Below are 23,150 nucleotides of genomic sequence, written 5' to 3'. Positions count from 1 at the left end.
TAATTAAAATAATATGATTCTACTGTAGAATAAGCACACTGAAGGAATATATCTCTCTATATATGGAGCCCTTATGGGGCAGTGGTTAAGAGCTCAGCTGCTAACCAAAAGGTCAGCAGTTCGAATCCACCAGGTGCTCCTTGGAAGTCCTATGGAGCAGTTCTACTCTGTCCTATAGAGTTGCTGAGTCGCAATCTTCTCGACGACGGCAGTGGGTTTGGTTTGGTTTGGGTTTATATATATATGAAATCACAGTTAGAATTTTATTATAATTCTGCTGTTGCCACATACTGATCTTTATCGAGTAAACTAAATCCTGTGGAATTCACTTTCTCATTTGTGAAAAAATCGTAATGAAACTAACCTGATGGGTATTGTGAAAATTAAACAATAGAATGTTTTAAATAAGTTTCTCTACTTCCTACCACATAAGAGTGATCCAGAATGGCGTCCATTAATATTTTTAAGACTCTCTTTCTCTATGACTAAATAAATGATTTTAAGAACACTATTAATTTACTTTTAAAAGTACTGCCTTTGCTAAGAAATAGAATTGCTTGATTAAAGAATTGAAAGATTTTTAAAATTCTTACCTACTTGTAAAATAAATATTTCAGTATTGTAAAACGTCTTTGTTCTTACTGTCTTTGTAGCTAATTAGTCTTATTTTATATTCGTAATAGCCTGGTTAGCTGAACATACTAATTAAAAGTTGATTTGATACTCTTTCCTATTTCTGCAGTAATTCTGTTCTTTGGAAATCGGTTTTTTTTTTTTTTTTGGCCGAGTTTTTTTTTTTCGATATTATTCACAGGGAATACAGGAAGTATAAGGAGTACTCTGTGGGCTTTCCCAACAACGGTGTAGGTAAGTGTTTCATTTGCCCTGGTCAGCCTCAGCTTTTGCAGTGATGTGACAGGCTATGGTAGTTCATGTCGCAGCTCCTCACACGGGACACCATCTGTCGCAGCAAGCGGCGGAGACAGTAACCATGCCACAACTCTTACAGAGAAGTGGGGCCAGGAGGGTTACTCTGAGGAGTCGACCCCGCTTCAGTCCCAGGAGTTTATTTATAGTCAGTACAGCAAGCAATAAAGCAATTAACAAAACAATGCGCTTTGGGTGTGGGCAAGGGAGAAGGAATTCAGGTAAACAAGCCAATCAGTAAAGGGACAATAGGTTTGGGAAAACAAATCGTGACAAGTCTCAACATGTTAGAGACAAGTCTCAACATGCTGTGCAGCATAGAGGCCTGTGGGGGCTGCAGTTGTCAATAGTGCAGCCATGTTTAAACGGCATATATCCCCACAAGTTCATATGAATGAAGAAAGCCTGTTATCCTCCTTCAGTGAGACAGGAAGGGAAACGTTTCTGTCGTGGATGTCCATGGAGGGCTTGGTGGTATCCTCACGGCTTTTGGTATTTTTATTTCTAACTTCACCAGCTGAGTTCTGAGCTGAAGAAAACAAAAATAATGAACTATTTGGTCAAGCGCTGTTTTGGTACCTGTTTGGTCACAGGAATTCCCACCTTCCTCACGTGGGTGATTTTTGGTGAGGAAAGGATTCTATGTTGGATATTTCTGGTATCTCACACTATGTATATACACACAACTCTATGTCTGGCACTCATCCAGGGAAACTGGGGGAAATGCATTCCTATATATTTTTTCTTTGACACCTGCATTCTGGTGACCAATCGCTGCACTGACTGAGGATCTGACACCCTATGAACAATCTGCATTCTATTGCATTATTGACGAACGACTCTCCAAGGACAGTCACATCTCTCATTTACATGAATGTCTAGTCCCCCAGTCCTGGATAAGTAACTGGTTACAAGAAAATCAGACCTGAGTTTGTATATACAACATACAAGATCTACACACCGAGGAGCATCTTTTTATCAGAGCCTCCTGACTGCAGAAATGAAGCCCTTTCCTGAAAAGAATATGAAACCTTTAAGTTGCTTCCAGTTACACTCCTTCTTCTCAGGTAAAGGCCAAGAAGGGGTCCTGTACTAATATCCAGTGGATATCAAATGTGGATTGACTTTTCACTTAGGGATCAATTCTAGTCCTTCACCCCCACCCCAATCACCTCTGAACCTCTGTAGCAATCTTGCTGTCTTTGTGCTCCTGGGGTCTTAGATTGTGCTAGGCCATTAAGTAAGCAGGTGTATGTCCACAGTGGGAAGTTTGAGTGAGTTCAAGAGTACCTCAACACATAAGGGTCCTTCAACCTGCAGAATTATCCATGGATGTTGTGCAGGCAGCATTACAAAGAACTATCACCATATGATGATCAGAAATTTATCAATTTGGGAACCTGAGATCCACATTGGAAGAGTAACACGGAATCTAATTGTTGGCTTGAGATTCCAATAACCTTCCATTTTCCCTGAGAACGATGCTGGGTAGTCTGTTGATCCTGACTTATTCTCTCCATGTTGTCCAATCTCAAGTCTGTTTTTTATCTCAGCATCCACAGACCATTTCTTCCCCACCATGCCTCTCTTAAGGGAGGAACCCTCCCAGCTCTAGTGACTGTCATCTAGTTTTCCTTGAGTGGGAAAGTAGAGTATCGTTTTTCTTCTCAGGTTTGCTTTGCCACTGAGGGCCTGCTGGTACATTCATAGGCCCTAAGCGTTTTTGGTTGTTGCTGAGAATATTGGAAACTTAAAAAAAAGTTCATATTGTCTTCTGATTATTGGGGGGTGGGGAGGCAGAATCCCCCATAGTAGAAAGCTAAAGATATCTTTCCGCCAAACATGCCATTAGGCCAAGTTGTCATTTTTAGCAAACTCAGACAATTTTAGAATATTTAATGTGGAACATGAGTGCGTTTTTGGTGTTTAAAATGTTATAGAAAAGGTAAAGTGAACTGATGATGCTTTACAAGTGGCGTCTGTGCCCTCACTTGTTCTCAGAGGCCTCAGACCATTCTATTCATTAAGGAACCGATGACACTGCACCGCTGCCTTCAAAATACCTTAGTTGCCTTCCCTAATTGATGGGGCTGGAACTGCATCTACGGAGCTTTGAGTCTGAAAATCCTAAGGCTCTGGTGGATGTGTTAGCCTTAACAGCGTTTTCCCCTCTGCCTTGAGCCTGCCCCTTCCACCTGAGTCTTGCACTTTCCAACTACCGCCAGCTGGCGTCACAGGTGGAGGCAACTGCTGTAGCATGTGATCTGCAAAGTTGGGCAAGGGAGATATGGGGAGTTTTCCCAGACCCTTCCTGTCTCCATATTGTCTCCTTACATATAGTGGAGTTGCTCTTTGAATGAGTATAATAGCAAATAAAAGATACTAAAATAAATTACGGTAGAAGGAGAATGTAATCATTTTATAATAAATCTAAGCAAGACAAAAGGTAGCACAAATGACTAATAAGATTGTGAATGAAAAGTGGTTCATTACTGATAACTAATTTTTATTGTTATACAACTCTGCCAATAAGCTATAGAATCACTAAAATAAATAGTTTTGTGAAAAATAAAAATGTCTCACACTCAGGAAGAAACAAACCAACTTGATAGTAACATAAGAATGAAACCCGTTGTCGAGTCAATTCCGACTCGTATCAACCCTATAGGATGGAGTAGATAGAACTGCCCCATAGCGTTTCCAAGGAGCTCCTGGCGGATTCAAACTGCTGACCCATTAGTCAGCAGCTGTAGCACTTAACCATTACACCACCAGGGTTTCCATAATAATGAAAGGATGTACAAAATTATAAGTTTGCAAAATCCATAAGGCAGTGGTATTTTGAAGGTGCAGCCTTCTGGGTGAGTTGTGCAGTCGGGGCCCAGCAGAGAAGATAGTCCTGCTGCCTTGCTTCAGGACAGAGGAAACATGATGAGTTTAAAGCCAGAGGTATCTGGGAAAGCTGATACATTTACTCTTTGTACTTGTAAATGTGTAGTGGCTTCATTAACCTGTAGAGAAATCCTGAGCTCTCTGCCTGTAGAAAGGAGTCTTGATGAGAGAACCCCTGCCTATTTCTGCAGCCTCTTCTCTGTTCAGTCATCTCCCTTGAGCTCCAAGTCCAGTCCCTTGAAAATATACAGATCCCTGAATGCATCACACTTAAGTCATGCCTTCTGCCTGGGCCATGGTGGTTACACAGAAGCACATCTCAGCGGAGGAGGCAAAATCAGAGGAACATTTGTACCCAAAAGAAGAATCTTCACAACTGACAACTTTTCTATTTCTTAAAAATTTGAGATAATTGTGGATTAACATGATTTGTGAGAAATAGTTCAAAGAGATGTCTTGTACCTTTGCCCAGTTTCTCCCAAGGTACCATTTTCTAAGACTATAGTATAATATCACAACCAGGATGTTGATATTGATACAATGTGTATAAAGTTGAGATAAGCCCTGGTGGCACAATGGTTAAAACCCTCGGCTGCTAACGGAAAGGTCAGCGATTGGAACCCACTAGTAGCACGGCCAAAGACCCAGCCATCTGCTCCCGTAAAGATTAAACAAAAGCTTTTCTGTCAAGTTAATTCTGATTCACAGCAACCCTATAGGACAGAGTAGAACTGCCCCATAGGGCATCCAAGGAGTAGCTGGTGGATTCGAATTGCCGACCTTTTGGTTAGCAGCCAAGCTTTTAACCACTGCACCCACAGGGCTCCTGGGAAACCCAATGGGGCAGTTCTGCTCTGCTGTAGGGTCACTATGAGTTAGAATCTACTCAACAGCACGCAATGACAACAAGCTCATTAAACTTGAAAAACACCATGAGTTTCTTAATTGATAGAACAAACTATTCATACCAAGAAAATGGAACTGTAGCAATTAATGCCAATATGTTATCAGTTCCTGCCTCAGAGATAGAACTTAGTAAAAAAAGTTTTAAAGCCAGGGTTGGTTATTATTCTGTTGGTCACAAATGATATCAAAATATCTCCACTTTATTGCTATACAAATTGATCTCTCAGTACTTTCTATCTCTCACATCAAAGTGTGAAGATTGAAGGCCCCACAGTGTCAGTCAGGAGCCTGTTATGGAGGCGCCCCCATCTTGTAGCTGCACCATCAGAACATGCAGTCAGAACAAGAACAAGATGGAAAACGGGGCAAGAAAGCATGTGCAGGAAATGTAAAATGTTCCAGTTATACTTTCTGAATGGTGATATACAATTACCAGGCTTTTCCCTAGGGATGCAGGGAAAAGAGGAAAAAAGTTATTAAAAATAACTGTTTTTGAAAAGATTCACTAAACAATTCCTAGGCGATGGTAGGGAGCAGATAGAACTCTGGACCTGAGGGGAGGTTCGAGTTTGTAGAGACAAAATTGGGGGTGTAATACAATTGGATAGGAATAACAATGTAGTCACTGGGTACATGGCTGGCCCAGGCACCAGAACACATTAAAGCATTACCCTTTCCCCAGGGGTCTTAGTGGCGGCCTCTCATTGGTTCTACGTTTCTCTTCCGCATTGTTTTCTTTCCTGCCTGTAAGAATTTAACTTTCGTTTCTCAGCTTCTCTGTGAAAACTCCTTTGTGAAGTTCTGGCTCTTCTTTTGCCTTGTAATTTCCGACCACGGGAGCCCTTGTCCTGCTTTCTCTGTTCTACCCTGAATCTGGACTTCTCCATGCGGGACTGAAGGAGCGTGGAGCGGTTTGTGGAGGCAGACGGTCGGAAGCTTCTGAAAGAAAAGTTAAATGTGTGTGGTGAGTTTTATTTATGGTCCTAAAGCTGCTCCGAAGGGAACAAAAGGGCGTTTCCAGGCTTCCCACTCCTGGGGCCAACTGAAGGGCTGATTGAGCATGAGGGAGGGGCGGCCCTGAAAGAAGGGGGGTTTGAAGAAGTGAAGGGCCTTGTTTTTTCCTGAAGGGGCCATTATATCTCCAGACTGAATCTTCCCCCATCCTCTTCTTATTCTGTAGTATTTGCATCTTGCTGAGTGCAGCTAGAAGCCTCTTTTTCAGAGGCAGAAAGTCCTTTTCCCACTTTCCCCAAGAGAAGCCTGTGAAGTGGAGACCCTGTTTTCCCCTGTGTGAAAGCCCAGGCTCCTAGTCGGGGCCAGCAGAGATGAGAGCCCATGAGAGAAAGAAGAGAGTCTTAGGGGCTAGTCCTTTCCCTCCTCTCTTGGTTATATGTGCCCTGCTCTCCACAATCCTTCTGTTAAATTGCCAGCCCCTACGCCTGCCTGGAAGGAGCCCTGGTGGCACAATGGCTAAACCCCTAGATTGCTAACCAAAAGGTCAGCAATTTGAAACCTCCAGCAGCTCCAGGAGAGAAAAGACCTGATGATCTCCTGTAAAGATTATAGCCCAGGAAACCCTATGGGGCAGTTCTACTGTGTCCCATGGGGTTGATATGAGTCAGAATAGACCGGACAGCACACAACAACAGGCATGTCATCCAGACACAGGGAACCTGCTCCTCCCCGAGTGCCCTTGCCAACTTTTACCTCAGTAGCCCCTCATGACACTCGGATGTCCTGTCATCATTAGAACTTCTTCATCATTCTTAGACTCACCTTTGCATTATTTATTACCTCATTTTCTCTTGCTCTGAGCTAAGGAAGTTTCAGCTTTCTCAGAAAGAGCCCCACCTAAATGTCACCTGTAGCACTTTGCACCTTAATCCTTTCATTACTTATATTCTCATGTATACTTTCTTTTCCTCCCACTTTTCAGAAGTCAAGGTGACTATTTACCCATGAGTCTGTGCCTTCCACTTAGATAAAGTCTATATCTGCTAGATAATTGTTTTCTCAGGGGCTATCATAGGATCCAGTGCTTAGGAGGAAATGGATTTAATTATTTTTGAATATTTTTCACTTAATTTAAAGAACAAAGCATGCTGCTGGGGTGATAATATTATAATTAATATGCATTCAACATACAGTAAATATTAACTACCTACACAAGGAAGCAAGAATGGCAAGACTTCGTCTCACTTACTTTGGGCATGTCATCAGGAGAGACCAGTTGCTGGAGAAGGACATCATACTTGTTAAATTAGAGGGTCAGCAGAAAATAGGGAGTCCTTCAATTTGGTGGATTGACAGTGGCTTCAATAATGGGATCAAACATAGCAAGGATTGTGAGGATGGCACAAGCCTGGCTAATATTTTGTTCTGTTATACATGAGGTCACTATGAGTCGGAGCCAACTCCGTGGCACCAAACAGCAACTTAGAAAAGATTATATTCCTAGATGGGAGGAAAGAGAAAGTAAACAAACAGAAAATAATTAATATAGTATAAAAAAGGGTGACAATTACTATGGGATAAAAATTAAAGCAAACAACAGCAACAAACCAAAAGGACTTGTTAGGGCTTTGATGATGGGCTTTGCAATTTGTAATAGTTTTCAGGTTAGAGGTCAGTGTGGGAAGGTGATTTTGAAACAGCTTTCAGAAAATGAGGGATTTAAAAGCTCTAAAATGGATTTTTGCCCTGAGTGATCAAGGAACATACAGAGGCCAGTGTGGGTTAGAGAGGAATGTGCTGGGAGAGGAGGAAGAGGTGGGCTTAGAGGGCTGAGGCAGTGGGAGGTGTTGTAACCTGGGCTGACCTAGGCCATTATAAAGACAGGCTTCACTCTGGATGGCATGTGTGTGAGAAGAGGAGTGACACCCTGATGGTGTCTGAACAGTGATGAGAGCTGACTGTGGGAGGCCAATGATAGTATGAGAGAGGCCAGTGGGGTAACTATTCCCAGAATACAGGTAAGAGATGCAGGTGACTGGAACCTAATTTGAAGGAAGCATACACAGGATTTTCTGAGGAACTAAATATGAGAGAGGGATGAGACTAGGGGTAGCTTATTGAAATGACCGTGTGTTACAGAATAACTTCTTTGAAACATGTTAGCCAGAGAGGTAGAGCTCTTTGGGGAGAAAGTCATTAATGTGGGGCACACTTAGTCCTAGACTCTAAGGAGTGGCTAAAGAGTATATTATGAATTTGGTGGACCACTAAGTATATTGTGTAGTGAAAATAAATCATTGCAAATGTACAGCAAGTCATGGAATTGGTTATGCTTTAGAGAAGGTAGTCAGAGTGGGCCCTTCTGATAAGAGGACTTACAAAGGGAGAGTTGACTGTAGTAAATAACCCAAACCAAACCTGTTGTTGTCGAGTCAATTCCAACTCACAGAGATCTTATAGGACAGAGCAGAACTACCCATAGGGTTTCCAAGGAGTGGCTGGTTGATTTGAACTGCCGACCTTTTGGTTAGCAGCCGATCTCTTAACCACTGCACCACCAGGGCTCCAGACTGTAGAGTAAGAGTGAGTAATACTGATATTAGGCCAAATATTCCATGCTGAGTAAAGATCAAGTGTGAAAGTCCTGAAATATCAGTGGGTTTGGTGCTTTTCTTATTAAGGATTTATTTGGCATGTGAAATATCAACAGGATTGATGGTGGGTCTCACAAGGATCTTCATAGGAAGGGCCTCAAGTTTTTCTTCTCTCCAGTGAAAGTAAAGGAAAATAAAAATCCTTGCACAGAAAGGATGGAATTTGCTATGTGACATGAACTGAGAGTAAAAGCACAGGTAAATGAACTTCTTTCCTTGTTTCTCTTCTCTTTTTTGTATTTTAGTATCTGGTCTCGACCTGCCCTTGATTTCTACACAGTCATATCCTTCTTATTCTTGCGTTTCTTAACCTGCCCCTATCAACCAGCCCAGCTACCCAGGAGTCTGTGAGCAAGGAGAGCCTCCAGAGTCAGGACAGAAAGAAGCCAGAAAAGAGTAGCAATGGCATCAGCAATCATAGCGAACCTACAGGAAGAGGTGACATGCCCCATCTGCCTGGAGCTTCTGAGAGAACCCCTAAGCCTAAACTGTGGCCACAGCTTCTGCCAAGCCTGTATCACTGTGAACAATAAGACATCCATGATTAGCTCAGAAGGGGAGAGCACCTGCCCTATGTGCCGCATCAGCTACCAGCCTGACAACATAAGGCCTAATCGGCATCTAGCTAACATAGTGGAGAAACTCAGGGAGGTCAAAGTGAGCTTGAAGGAGGAGCAGAAGAGAGATGTCTGTAACCGCCATGGAGAGAAACTTCTGCTGTTCTGTAAGGAGGACGGGAAGGTTATTTGCTGGCTTTGTGAGCGGTCTCAGGAACACCATGGTCATCACACATTCCTTGTGGAGGAGGTTGCCCAGGAGAACCAGGTGAGAGACCAGAATGGAAGAAGACAAGGCAGAAAATGTTACCTGATGGGAATTTCTACTTTCTACCCTACTTTAATTACTTTGTCAAGATACACCTGAGACTTGCTGTTTCTTTCCATACGTTATGCTCACCTCCTGAGGCCTGAAGGATATTTTTGTGTATTCCAATCATTTAAATAATGAATAAATCCACAGTATAGACTCTTTGCCAGAAGTAGATAATTTTATATCTTCTGCTGGATGGGTGGAGATTTGGTGGCCAGATTAAACTTTGATTGCCACAGCTATAGGGCAGCTGGGGAACTTACTGCTTCAAGAGAAAAGGACTTTCCTTGCTGCAGGATCAGGTTCTTTTTCTAGGATTAGAGAAAATCAGGCTACTTTTGATGAGACACAAGTGACTTCGATCACCTGGGTCTTAATATATTTACATCCTCAGGTTTTCTTCTAAGTCATAGATTCTAATTGACAGCCTCACAGCTTCTGCAAACTAGTTTCTTCTGAGAGCAGCCAGATACCTGCCTTAATTTATCTTGTATCCAAGCACTAAGAAAGCTCATAGCTTAACTCTGATATGATTCTGTTTTTTACAGGCAAAACTCAAGACAGCCCTTGAAAGGCTGAGGATGATGCAGAAGGAAGCTGAGAAGTTGGGAGCTGACATCAGAGAAGAGAGGGCTTCCTGGAAGGTAGTGGGAGATTTCCTCTTGAGGGAGTTCTGGGCAGGGTCCTAGTCCCAAGAAGGCCTTTTCCTCTTTATTCCCTGACAGTAAACTAGTCTGGATGGAAAGCATTTGATCAGTCCTCTTCTTCATCTAGAAGCCCCTGTGGTGCAATGGTTAAGGTGCTTGGCTGCTAACTGAGACGTCGGCGGTTCAAACCCACCAGCCGCTCCTCGGAGAAAAGACCTCACCATCTGTTCCCATAAAGATTACAGCTTAGGAAACCCTATAGTGCAGTTCTTCTTTGTCCTGTAGGGTTTCTGTGAGTCAGAATTGACTCAGTGGCACACAACAACTTCTTCATCTCTCCCCTGATCATGGATGGGGCAGAAGAGTGGATATGTCACAAATGAGCACAGATACATATATATATGTATATTTTAATTGTGCTTTAGGTGAAATTTTACAGAGCAAATTAGTTTCTCATTAAACAGTTAATACACAAATTGTTTTGTGGCATTGGTTGCCAACCGTGCAGTGTGTCAACACTCTCCCCTTCTCCACCCCGGGTTCCCTGTTTCCATTCGTTCCAGTTTTCCTGTCCCTTCCTGCCTTCTTTGCTTTTGGGTCGGTGTGCCCATTAGTGTCATATACATGATTGAACTACGAGGCATGTTCCACACGTGTGTTATTGTTAGCCCTATAGACCTGTTTAATGTTTGACTGAAGGCTGAACCTCACAGTGACTTCAGTACTGAGTTAAAAGGGTGTCTGGAGGCCTTACTCTTGGGGTTTCTCCAGTCTGTACCAGACCAGCAAGCCTGGTCTTTTTTTCTTTTTCTTTTTTGTGAATTTGAATTTTGTTCTACATTTTTCACCCGCTCTGCCCAGGACCCTGTATTGTGATCCCTGCCAGAGCAGTCAGTGGTGGTAACTAGGCACTATCTAGTTGTTCTAGGCTCAGTCTGGTGGAGGTTGTGGTAGTTGTGGTCCATTAGTCCTTTGGACTAGTCTTTCCCTTGTGTCTTCAGTTTTCGTCAGTCTCCAGCGAGGATGGGACCAGTATCTTAGATGGCCACTTGCAGGCTTTTAAGACCCCAGACAGTACTCACCACAGTCAGATGTAGAACATTTTCTTTATAGACTGTTATGCCATTTGAGCTAGGTGTCCCCCGAGACCATGATCCCCAGCCGTCAGCCCAGTAGCTCGATCCCTCAGGGCATTTGGATGTGTCTGTGAAGTTTCTATGACTTTGACCTGGTCAGGTTGTGCTGACTTCCTCCCCAGTATTGTGTACTGTCTTACCCTTCACCAAAGTTACCACTTATCTACTATCTAGTTAGTGTTTTTCCCTCCCCACCCCTCCTCTCCCTTGTAACCATCAGAGTGTTTCCTTCTGTTGGTAAACCTTTTCATGAATTTTTATAATAGTGGTCTGCTACAGTATTTGTCCTTTTGTGATCAACTTATTTCACTCAGCATAATGCCTTCCAGATTCATCCATGTTGTGAGATGTTTCACAGATTCATTATTTTTGTTTATCATTGTGTAGTACCCCATTGTGTGTATGTACCATAGTTTGCTTATCCATTTGTCTGTTGATGGGCACTTAGGTTGTTTCCATCTTTTTTTGCTATTGTGAATAATGCTGTAATGAACCTGAGTGTACGTATGTCTATTTGTGTGACAGCTCTTATTTCTCTAGGATATATCCCTAGGAATGGGTTTGCTAGAAGGTATGGTATTTCTATTTCTAGCTTTTTAAGAAAGTGCCATGTCATTTTCCAAAATGGTTGTATGAATAAAGATATTTGGAGTTTGAGATATAGAAGGAGTCTCTAGTGAGGAAGCTTGGTGAATCCTGTGTCCATTACTGTCATGCTGTTTGAGGCTATGACTCCTCTAAGGGAAGTTATGGGGCATGGGCCATGATTCCAACCTCAGACTACCACATTGTGCTGGGGGTAGGGCTGTGGGGAGGTGGTGAGTAATGCAGGGAGGCATGAGTGTTTTGGGCAGCTATGTGAAAACTAAGCCTCACCCACATATTTCGTTTTGGCTCAGGGTGGGCCTCAGTAAGGCTGACTTGTGGTCTTTGTTTTAGGATATGAGGAAGGAAAAAAGTAAAGCAGTTTCCTCAAGAATTGTTCCCCTGCTTCTATCTCCCCTACCTGTGAGAACTCCCCAGAGACAGTAGTTCTCTTCCTGGCTCCCAGCTCCTTGCAGTAAGCCCTCTGCCAGATAGACTGACTGCCTCTCTCTTTCTCATCCCTAAAGGATCAGATACAGAGTGAGAGACAAAATGTCCAAGCACAGTTTAGTCAGCTGAGAGATATTCTGGACAGTGAGGAGCAGAGCGAGCTACAAAAGCTGCAGCAAGACGAGGAGAATGTTATGTATAACCTGATAGAGGATGAGAGTGAACTGGCCCAGAAGAGCCAGTTGGTGGAAGAGCTCATCTCAGATCTGGAGCGTCGATTGCAGGCGTCCTCAGTAGAGATGCTGCAGGTAAGAGTTGGGAAGGTGCCCCTCCCGCATCTGAGATTCAGGGAAAATGAGGACTTAAGTTTTCTTCTCTTCTCTGTTATTGGCTCCTTCTGGTGACAACACTAAAGTTTCATTGGCCCTGCAGTGCCGCTTCCCTGCTTTCACGTCAGAGGTAATAGGAATAACTAATGCATGAATACTGAGCGAAAACTCAATTATCATTAAATTATGAAGGGTAGTGCAAAAATTTGGCCGTGGAGAGAAGATCCATTGTATCTAGTGTTATTCACTAAGCCCATTATCTGTGATCTTGTGTTGAGTATTTGTCAGACACCTGTTCATGCTGCTTAGTCACAGATAAACAAAAGCTCTTTGGGTTTCAGGAGTTTTTTTGTTTTGTTTTTTTTTACCCTCCCTTTTATACACATAAACCTAGTTGGGATTTATCCTCTCCTCTCTTTAAAAAAAAAAAAATTGTGAAGGATTGATATTATTTCTTCTTTAAAATTCAATTGGATTCCTTGGTTAGTTATTCTGCGGGCTAAGTTTTTGGTATCTGACCTCCCCAGGAGGCATAACTAATGATATCTCTACTCAGTTCAAGGAAAAAAGAAAAATGAGTGTACTTTTTAAGCCTGGATTCAATGTCTTTTTTAAGCCTGATGTCAATGTACCATTGGCCAACCATTCAACACAAACTGTAGTTATGCTCAACCACAACAAGGCAGTAAGGCTTCTGTTCTCCCCTGATGGATCTGTCTTTGGGTAGGGGAGCACATTCAAAGTTCAGGCCATTTTCAAATATGGCATAGCTTTTCATCTCTGCTGGGTAATTTCAGTCTCCTATGCATATATGTACATCATTAGCATTGACCAGTGTTATGTGGGTGGTCTGACCCTTCTCTATTCACCATTGGGTATGCATGAAGGCTCAAACAGGAATATACTTGTCCCAACGATGACTACAGCAATAGACTAGTAGAGTTATTGACCTATCCCATTCACCTACCCCTGAGATTGCCATCAACAACACCACTGTATGGATTTTTCCAGTGCTACAACTCGAATGAGTCCCCTTTGACTGTGGCAGAGAAGCTTCTCATCCTCATTGCCTTCCCTCACCTAAGAGAATCTCTGCATCATCTGAGTTGGAGGGGGGCTGATGGGCTGATGGGAACAGCCTGAAGTCAAAACACCAGATATTCTCACTGATCTTACCAGAAGTTCAGCAATTTTTCAAGATTTAATGATTCTCAGATTATGTATGCCTAAGATATTGAAATGGTTGCTGATGTCAGTTTTGTCTAGCCGTATATTAACTTTTTTGGTCAAGAGTCTGCTGATCTCACTTAGCTAAAACTGGAATTCCTGTCCTGTCAGCTTTTTCTTCAGCCCCCTTGCCATTTGTCCTTGTCGTTTTTTTTTTTTTGGCAGATTACCTTAGAAAACCAAATGAAACCCATTACTGTCAAGTTTAATTCTGACTCATAGTGACCCTAAAGGACAGAGTAGAACTTCTTCATAGGGTTTCCAAGGCTGTAAATTTTTATTGAAGCAGATTGTCACGTGATTCTCTCACGGAGTGGCTGGTGGGTACGAACCTCGACCTTTTGGTTCGCAGCCAAGCAGTTAACCACTGCGCCACCAGGACTCCTTTTACCCTAGAAAAGATATTCCCAGATTTGTTGTATATCAGAATCACCTGAAGAGCTAATAAGGCACTCTAGACCTAGGCCCATTTAGGCCTTTCCATTTTTTTCTTTTAAACCACTTCATGGAAGTATAATTGACATATAGTAAACAACACATATTTAAATGTACAATTTGGTATGTTTTCTTTTTTATCCCTTTCTCTAATGGGCCCCTGGATACCACTTACCTTTTTAAATTCTCTATAGTTTTGCCTTTTCCAAAATGTCATATAGTTGGAATTATACAGTATGTCGCCTTTTCAGACTGGCTGCTTTCACTTACCAATATGCAGTTAAGGTTGTTTCATGTCTTTTTGCAGCTTAATAGCACATATCTTTTTATCACTGAATAATATTCCATTACATGAAGTATCAAGGAGCTCTGGTGACACAATGCTTAAGCACTTGACTGCTAATTGAAAGGTTGGCAGTTCGAACCCACTAGCCACTCCACGGGAGAAAAGACCTGGCGATCTTCTCCTGTAAGATTTCAGCCTAGAAAACCCTATGGTGTTGTTGGGACAGTTCTACTATATCCTATAGGGTGGCTATATGTTGGAAATGACTTGACGGCCCACAACAACTCAACAGCATGTGGTATACCTTTGTTTATTCATTCATCTACTGAAGAGCATCTTGGTTGTTTCCAACCAAACAGTTATGAATAGCAGCAATTATGAATAAATTATGAATAAAGCTGCTATAAAAATCATGTTCATGTTTTTGTGTAAGCGTACATGTTCATCTCATTTGGATAAATACCTAGGAATATGATTGCTGACTTGTATAGTAAGACTGTGTTTAGCTTTGTAAGAAACTGTCTTTGAGAGTGGCTATGTTATTTTGCATTTCTACTTGCAGTGAGTGGGAGTTTCTGTTGCTCCACATCCTCACCCACATTTGGTATTGTAAGTGTTTTGGATGTTAGCCGTTTTAGTAGGTGTGTAGTGGCATTTGTTGTTTTAATTTGCAATTCCCTAAGGACATATGATGTTGAGCATTTTTTCATATGCTTACTTGCCATATGTGTATTGTCTTTGGGGAAGTATCTGTTCAGATCTTTTGCCTAATTTTTAAATTGGCTTGTCTGTTTTTTTTGTTGTTGTTGTTGAGTTTTAGGAGTTCTTTGCATATTTGGAGTACAAGTCCTTTATCAGATTTGTGTTTTTACAAATATTTTCTCCAGTATGTGGCTGAAAAACTAAATAAATCTAGACACTGATCTTAAACACCTTCCACAAAAGTTAACTCAATATTGGATCGCAGACCTTAATTTAAAACCCCAAGAGGTAGACCTTCTATAAAATAACATAGGATAAAATATAGGTGATGAATTTTTAGATACGAGACAAAAAGTATGATTCATGAAAGAAAAAAAATTGATTTAAGTTGGACTTAATTAAAATTAAAAACATATGTTCTGTGAAAGACACTGTTGACCTAGTCTTTGGTTACATGAAAGATGGAGAGTACAGTAAAGGAGATTAAATATATTGGTATATATCTCTTCAAACAAATTAAACAGCATCTGTGACATTGAAGAAGAGCAGATGGCTAAAAGCAGTTAAGGATGTCGACTAATCTGAGTTGGTAGACATTGGAGTTTAGGGTAGGATATTGTAGTTTTTAGGACAGTAAATAAGTGGACTTGGTAACATTACAGACATTGGAGTATAAGAGAGGAGACAACATGGTTGATGAGCAGTGATTTAGGTGTTAGACACTCTGAATTTTCTGGTCATTGTAGCTTCTTCACTACTAAATATATTAGCCTGCATTTAAGAGACAAATCCGAGAAAAAAAATAGAGAATTGGAATTAGCAGCACATATGTGTGTGATGAATTTAGAGGAATAGATGAGGTCACTTATAGTTAGTGTACAGAATGAGAAGAACAAGGCTTGAGGAATACCTGTGTAAATATACTTGTTTGCTTGTATCCTCAGCAAGAACCATGAAAGTTTTATAGGCCTGGTATTATTAATTACTCATCTTTGATTCTCCAAAGCCTAGTATGTTGTTATATTGTGTGCCATTGAGTCAATTCCGACTCATAGCAACCCTAGAAAGTAGAACTGCCCTATAGGGTTTCCTAGGCTGAAATCTTTCTGGGAGCAGATCACCAGGTCTCTCCTCCCACGGAGCAGCTGGTGCGTTCAAACCACCAACTTTTCAGTTAGTAGCTAATCGCTTCACCATTGTGCCACCAGAGCTCCTAAAGCCTAGTATAATACATAGCAAATAATAGTGTTTCAATTTGTATGTGTATTCAATAAATGAAAGAACAAAGTATTATTCCAGTCATTTCATGTGAGGTACCTACCATATGGAAACCCTGGTGGTGTAGTGGTTAAGAGCTACGGCTGCTAACCAAAAGGTTGACAGTTCAAATCCACCAGGAGCTCCTTGGAAACCCTGTTGGGAAGTTCTCCTGTGTCGTGTAGGGTTGCTATGAGTCAGAATCGACTCAACGGCAACGGGTTTGGTTTTTGGGTTTACCTACCATATACATTTGGGATAAAAACAGAATGATGGGCCTTTTGTTTTTCTTATAAATGTATTCCACCTAGTATTGGAAGCTTCTTCCAGTATTTCTACAAGGGTCAAAGCTATTTCTACATTTTAAGGAATCTGACAACCTCTCATGAGTCCTCATTGATGGTCACCCTGGGCTTTACTTGTATGTATTGGCCCTCACTCTGGGACCATTTCTTTATTTCTGTCACATCAGGGATTGTTGGGCGTGAGATGAAGTGTTGTAAATGGGGAGGACCTATCATTCCTTGACTCAAAGTTTTCTCCCCTCTCCCTAGGATGTGAATAACATTATAAAAAGGTACGTTTGGGTGAACAGGAATGATCCTTTTGTGCTGTGAAGAGACATTTGTAACCGTGAAAGTTGTGTGGTGATCAAGAAGAATGAAAAATCTCCAAACAGGAAAATTTGGATGTAGTTTTATCTTAAATTTCCAGTCATAAATCAGGTTTGACTGTTCCATAACTATTGAGAATGAACCAGATTCTATGGTAAAGAATTTGTGTGGTAGGAGGTCACAGAGTTGGGCCAGTAGGGGTCATAGGGATAAGATGCTGCAGTATCAGACCCCTGTGACTTCACTCATGTTTATCACCTATGTCTCTGCATCCAGTTCTGGTTCCAGTTCTCATATTTCATTGGTGCTTGCCTTTTCATAGGAAGTTCCTATTCTGTTTATCTACTAAGTCCCCAGAAATGTCCATGCTGACACATTCTTTGTATTTTTCCTGTAGATTTTCAAAAACAGACTCCAGACTAAGGGAATAGTATTTTGGCCCTGATAAGAACAATTGATCAATCTTGGTCTCCTACCTTAGAAGCCTGTATGGCAAGGTAGCCCCCTTGTGTCCAACAAAGCACAATACTTGAAGGCATCAAGTTCGTTACAAATGATTTTCAGACCACTATTAGTTTGGTTGGTGTTCATAATTTCTCCCCTCCCAAGTGTTTGTAACTTTTCCCCCAGAGAACCTGAAACCTCAAATGTTATTGTAAGGGCCTTCCTACTGGAGAAACAGACTTTGAAGACTATTGGGCCTCATCAGATAGGATTGCCATACTTCATATGTCCCAAATCCCAAGGAGCCAGGTTCTGTAAGCTTACTTTCTGACCATTTCCCTGGGAACTCACATCCATGGCAATGACTTTTCTACACATTAAACTTTATTTTGTAAAGGTATCACAAAGTGTTTTTTTTTAATCCATTATTTCATATAATTTCATATGATTTCTAGGAGGTAGAGAAAGAAGGATTAAAGAAACTATACTACTGAGAGGTGAACCTTCCCAAGGTCTTACAAAGAGTAAGTGATAAGGTAGACATGAGCACATGTCTTCTGGCCTAGTGCCAGTTGTCTCCTTTCTCCCCTCTCAGACTCTCAAGGGATCAAGGGTTCTTCAGGAGTATCAATAGGGTAGAAAGAGAGGAAGCCAATAGTGTTGGAGGGACATAAAGTCAGAGGTGAGGGAGTCAACTTTTGTCTTCCCTAGGAGTGAGATCTGCACTGTGAAGAGGACAAAAACTATTCCCAAGAAACAAAGTAGAGTTTTCCAAGCTCCAGATCTGAAGGAGATGCTGCAAGTGTTTAGAGGTGAGGAGAGTCAGGGGAAGGGTGTGGTGTGGGATTCTTGGCGGCAAGGGCTAAATGGGAGACAGGGTGCAGAGAAGTTGCAGGAGGAGAAATAGTGTTTGCTCATAATGTGGTCATATTTAAAGGGGAATGGTTAGGTGTCTGTTCCTCTCAGTCATAAATTCATTGTCTCATCATAGTCCCGTCTCAATCTGGAAAGAAGACAGATGTCAGTGCTGACTCTTTTGCTTATATTCAATATCATGGTATCTTTTGTCATTTCAGAGCTGACAGATGCCCGATGCTACTGGGGTAAGGAGAAATCACAGTATCTTCAAGCCACCCATTCTTACCACCTTTTGTAATTACGTGTTCTCTAGTAGGTCTCACTCTTTGATATCCATGTATCCTTATCCAATGCCCACCTACATATTACATTTCCCCAGTGTTCTCCCTCTCCCTATGACCCTGAACAAGGTTTTTTTTCAATTCCCTCTCATGTTCTTCTCAAAATCCCTCTCTTAATGTCACAAATAATCCTAACTTATATCTTTCATCTGATCCTGTTATTTTCCTACAGTGCACTTGAGACTGGATCCAATGATGCCTAATGCCGTGACCATTTCTAATGATCAGAGACAAATGAAATTGGTGCCCGATTGGATATGTATCAGTCACTTGCCTACTACCGTTTACAGTAATTATGGTGTCCTGGGCTTCCCATGTATTACGGCAGGGAAACATTACTGGGAAGTCGATGTGTCTGACAAAACTGATTGGATCCTGGGGATATATTTTAGAGATTACGGCATGCATGCTACATATGCTAATCATAAAAATTTTTATTCTAGATACAGCCCTCAGTGTGGCTACTGGGTTATATGGTTACAGAATGGATCTACATATAATACTTTCGAGAATTCATCTTCGAAACATGCTTTGATCTTGACCCTCTCTCTGACTGTTCCTCCCCGTCGTGTTGGCATTTTCCTAGACTGTGATGCTGACTCTTTGTCTTTTTTTAATGTCACATACCACGGGTCTCTCATCTACAAATTCTCTAAGTGTGGCCTTCCTAAGCCTGCCTATCCATACTTCAGTTCTGTGAAATGTACATTACCCATGTCCCTTTGTTTACCAAACTCTTGAACTGTCTTATACGCTCATCCATTTTTGTGCAGTAGCCTTGCCCTGTGGTACCTCTTCTGAACCTCAGCTCATCTGTACCACTCTGACTCTCTTTCTTGCCACTCTTCTTTCCTTTTAAACATCATTCACTCTTCAATAGAATATACAATTTTCCTTGTGTCTTATTCTTTCCAATGTTTTGTCTGCATTAGGAAATAATGCAAATTTATCATTTTCCACATTCCCTAGGAAAAATGACTGTTGTCATTTGGGTATCACATCCACCCACTCTTCGTTCACTCATTTCCTCTGCCACTGACCTAAGAAGATGAGGCAAAGCTTTTCAAATACTTCTGTATTATTAAAGACCATGTATGGGAGTCATTAAGGAGCCCTGGTGGCACAGTGGTTAAAGTACTTGGCTGCTAACCAAAAGGTCGACGTTTCAAATCCACCAGCAGCTTCACATGAGAGAGATGTGGCAGTTTTCTTCTGTAAAAACTGCAGCCTTGAAAACCCTATGGGGCAGTTCTACTCTGTTTCATGGGGTTGCTGTGAGTCAGAATCGACTTGATGGGAACAGAGTATCGTAGTCATTCACTAAAGAATGAGTCTACAGGATTCTGTCAGTTTACCCATGATATCCATATTCATAAAGGAGTTAAGGAAAAAGACCACAAATAATATATGTATCAAGAGTAGAGGTTTTGTGTCCAGACTGTCTGAGTTCAAATCCTGTCTCTCCATTCAGTAGCGGTGTAACCTTGAATACGTTACCAAGTGACTGTGTTTATTTTCTCAAAATAGTTTTGGTATAAAGCTGCACCTAATACTTAATATCATTGTGAAAAAATAAATATCATTAAATGTAAAGCACTTATATAAGTTTATCCACTTTCAATAAAGTTTTGCTCTACTTATTACTAAAAAATATATGCTGTGTCAACAACAACGTCCCATGGAACAGGTTTGTGTCTTCAGGGAAACCATAGCTGGTTCTTCTGAAAATGTATTTTTCACGTCCCTGACACTACTGCCAAGACTAAGCCAGCCCTGCTTTTAATTGACTGCTATGGTAGTTCCTAGGAATGAAGAAAAGCCTGTTCTCTTCTTTCAGTGAGACAGGTGAGGAATTGTTTCTGCAGTGGATGTTCACGCATGGCTTCGTGGTATCCCCATGTCTTTTGGCATTTTTATTTGAATTCTTTCCCAAATGAATTATCAACCAGGAAAAATGTAAATAATGGACTGCTTAGCCAAGTAATTCTAATCTGGTCCCTGCTTGGCTACAGGAATTCTCAACTTGCCTACCTATGTGTGACCTCGGAAACCCTTTGGGGTTTCAGGAAAGAAGGAATTCCACGTTGGATATTTCCAGTCTCTTTCTGTGTGTATAGACATACTCCTATATCAGCACTCATCCAAGGAAACCAGGGGAAATTGATTCCTGTACATTTTCCCTTTAGCCCCTGCATTCTGGCCCCTGCATTACTACATTGACTGAGACACTCATTCACTAGGAACAATCTCTGCTCCCTTGAATTATTGACAAGATTTCTCCAGGGATATTCATATCTTTTCATTCACTTGAATGCCCAGTTCCCACCTAAGGATGAAAAGCTGGTTACAAGGATGTAAAAACCTGAATGTGTATGCATGTATATATAGGTTACATATACAACAGAAGAGATCTGCACACTGAGGGGCATCCTATTTTTAGTAGTATCTCCTGGCCCAAGAAATGAAGCTCTCTGCTGAAAAGAATATGAAGCCTGTAAGTTGGTTTCAGTTATAATCCCTCTTCACAGAGGTGAGAGAAAGCGTCCTGGACTCAAAAGTCCAGTGTGTACCATATGTAGGTTTGCTCTCCACCCAGGTATCAGTGCTAGAGGTTTCTCCTCCCCCATCCTTGTAAGCTCTCAGTGGCAATTACATCATTTTGTATTCCTGAGCAAAAATGAGGGAGACCCTCAGTGAGATGGATTGACGCAATTGCCGTAACAATAGGCTAAAACATACCATCGATCATGAAGACAGCACAGGACCGGATAGTGTTTCACTCTGTTATACATAAGGTTGCCATGAGTTGAACTGACTTGATGACAACTAACAAGAACACAAGGACTGATGAGGCATTAATTAGGCAGGTGTGTGTCCACAGTAGGATGCTTGCGTGAGCTCAGGAGAATCCCAGGTGATAAGGAGTCTTCAGCCTGCAGGATCATCCATGGACAATGTACAGGCAGAGGTTCTTAGAGTCATCATCAGGAGCGTCTTAATCTGGGGACCTGAGATCCTCATTGAATAGTGACACAGATCTACATGGGTTTGGGATTCCAGTGACCTTTCATTTTGCCTGTGGACAACTGGGCAATCTCTTGATCCTGACTCCTATTTTCTCCTTGTTGTCTAACCTCAGATCTTTTGTATCTCAGTACCCACAACGCCTCCTCACCGCCACTGTTCCTGTCCTGATCTATGCACCCTCTGAGTCCAGATGACTCATCTAGTCCCCCTGGGGTGGGAAGTGCAGCATAATTTTTCTGCTCAGTGTTGGTTTTCCACTGAGGGCTACTGGTACACAGTGGTTAAAGCCCTTCACTGCTAACTGAAAGGATGGCTGTTCCAACCCACCAGCCGCTCTGTGGAAGAATATATGGCAGTCTGCTTCTATAAAGATTTACAGCTTTTGGGGAAGTTCTTTGTCCTATAGGGTTGCTATGAGTCAGAATTGACTTGAAGGCAATGGGTTTGGTTTGGTAAGTGCTTTCAGTTGGTCCAGAGAATATTGGCGACATAATAACAAAACTCGTTGTCTTCAGGTTATGGGGGGAAAACACCCTCATAGTAGATACATATGTTATCTTTTCATCAAAGATGCTATTATACCAAATGGTCATTGTTAATAAAACTCATACAATTTAGAATATTTATATTTACCATGGGATAAGACTGCATTTTTGGAGTTTAGTATGTTGTAAAATAAAGCTAGAGTAAACAGATGCTTTAATAGTTGGCATCTGTGCCCTTACGTTTTCAGAGTCCTCGTGTCTTGCTGCTCATTAAACAGTTGAAGCTGCTTGACACTGCTGAGTTAGAAAAATCTTAGTCTACACTAACAGATGGGCTGGGGCTTCATCGATGAGGCTTGGAATCCGAAAGTCTCCAGGCTGTGTTGGATTATTTGGCCCTTTTAGTAGTTTCTCCACTTCCCTGAGCCTACCCCTTCCCTCTGAGCCTTTCACTATCAAAGTACCACAGCTGGTGTTAGAGGTGGGGGCCGCTGCAGTAGCATGTGTACTTCAAGTCAGTCCAAGACTTTCAGGTTTGGGGAGTTATCCCCTTCTTGTCTCCAAATTATGGTCCCTCTGAAAGAATATAATAGTAAATAAAATATACTAAAATAATTTATGGTAGAAAGAGAATGTGATCATTTTGCACAAATCTAAACAAGACAAAGATAGCACAAACAAAATTATAAATGGAAACTGGTTCATTACTGATAACTAAAATGGGGTGAGAAGAGGTGATGTGCTGGGAATATCCTTTGATATATTTGAGTTGAGACAAACCAGTGGGGAAATCAGAGCATATCAAAGCACCATACAATCTGGGCCAGTAGGCAACCCAAATGTACCATGCTCCTTTTCCACCACACACAATTTATCTCCAGTGCTGAGTACATTGGTATGCTCCGCCAGTTTACCATGTTCTGAGGGACCCAGGAATAATAAATCTTCTTAGGGCTCCACATCCCCACTCCAGTCCCTACAACTCCTGTTGGAGAGGAATCTGACAAAGATTTCTCCCTTTGGGTGCATGGATTTTTAACACTTTCTTGTTGGAAGAAAACTTGCGGGTAAAGTAAGAATTAATGTGATTAGAGTGTGGCAGTGTAGATGGATTAAACACCAGG

The 23,150-nt window shown here is 41.6% G+C and overlaps 1 protein-coding gene across 5 annotated transcripts; it reads left to right on the top strand.

Annotated features, from left to right (window-relative positions):
- Window positions 1-5,492: 5,492 nt before the first annotated feature.
- On the top strand, window positions 5,493-22,462 carry LOC101353454 (tripartite motif-containing protein 5-like). Of its 5 annotated transcripts, none has more exons than XM_023743015.1 (9): window positions 5,493-5,682; window positions 8,390-8,531; window positions 8,662-9,158; window positions 9,752-9,847; window positions 12,099-12,329; window positions 16,812-16,834; window positions 18,027-18,127; window positions 18,392-18,418; window positions 18,687-22,454. In XM_023743015.1, the coding sequence occupies exons 3-9, from the start codon at window positions 8,736-8,738 to the stop codon at window positions 19,253-19,255; spliced, it is 1,470 nt and encodes a 489-aa protein (XP_023598783.1). In that variant the 5' UTR covers window positions 5,493-5,682; window positions 8,390-8,531; window positions 8,662-8,735; the 3' UTR covers window positions 19,256-22,454. The 5 variants fall into 5 exon arrangements, with proteins under 5 accessions (XP_023598783.1, XP_023598782.1, XP_023598781.1 ...); XM_023743014.1 differs by having other exon boundaries at window positions 5,493-5,689; XM_023743013.1 differs by lacking the exon at window positions 8,390-8,531 and having other exon boundaries at window positions 8,579-9,158; window positions 18,687-22,453.
- Window positions 22,463-23,150: the final 688 nt, after the last annotated feature.

This window comes from Trichechus manatus, unplaced genomic scaffold, assembly GCF_000243295.1.
Source record: "Trichechus manatus latirostris isolate Lorelei unplaced genomic scaffold, TriManLat1.0 scaffold00232, whole genome shotgun sequence".
Lineage (NCBI taxonomy): Eukaryota > Metazoa > Chordata > Mammalia > Sirenia > Trichechidae > Trichechus > Trichechus manatus.
Note: the sequence above shows the minus strand (reverse complement) of the source record. Positions and strands in the feature narration are given on the sequence as shown.

Excerpts from the sequence above, each read along its gene's own strand:
- LOC101353454 (XM_023743015.1), top strand. The coding sequence starts at position 8,736 with ATGGCATCAGCAATCATAGCGAACCTACAGGAAGAGGTGACATGCCCC. Across the intron at positions 12,330-16,811 it reads CCTCAGTAGAGATGCTGCAG|GATGTGAATAACATTATAAA; the intron begins GTAAGAGTTGGG and ends CCCTCTCCCTAG. Across the intron at positions 18,419-18,686 it reads AGATGCCCGATGCTACTGGG|TGCACTTGAGACTGGATCCA; the intron begins GTAAGGAGAAAT and ends ATTTTCCTACAG.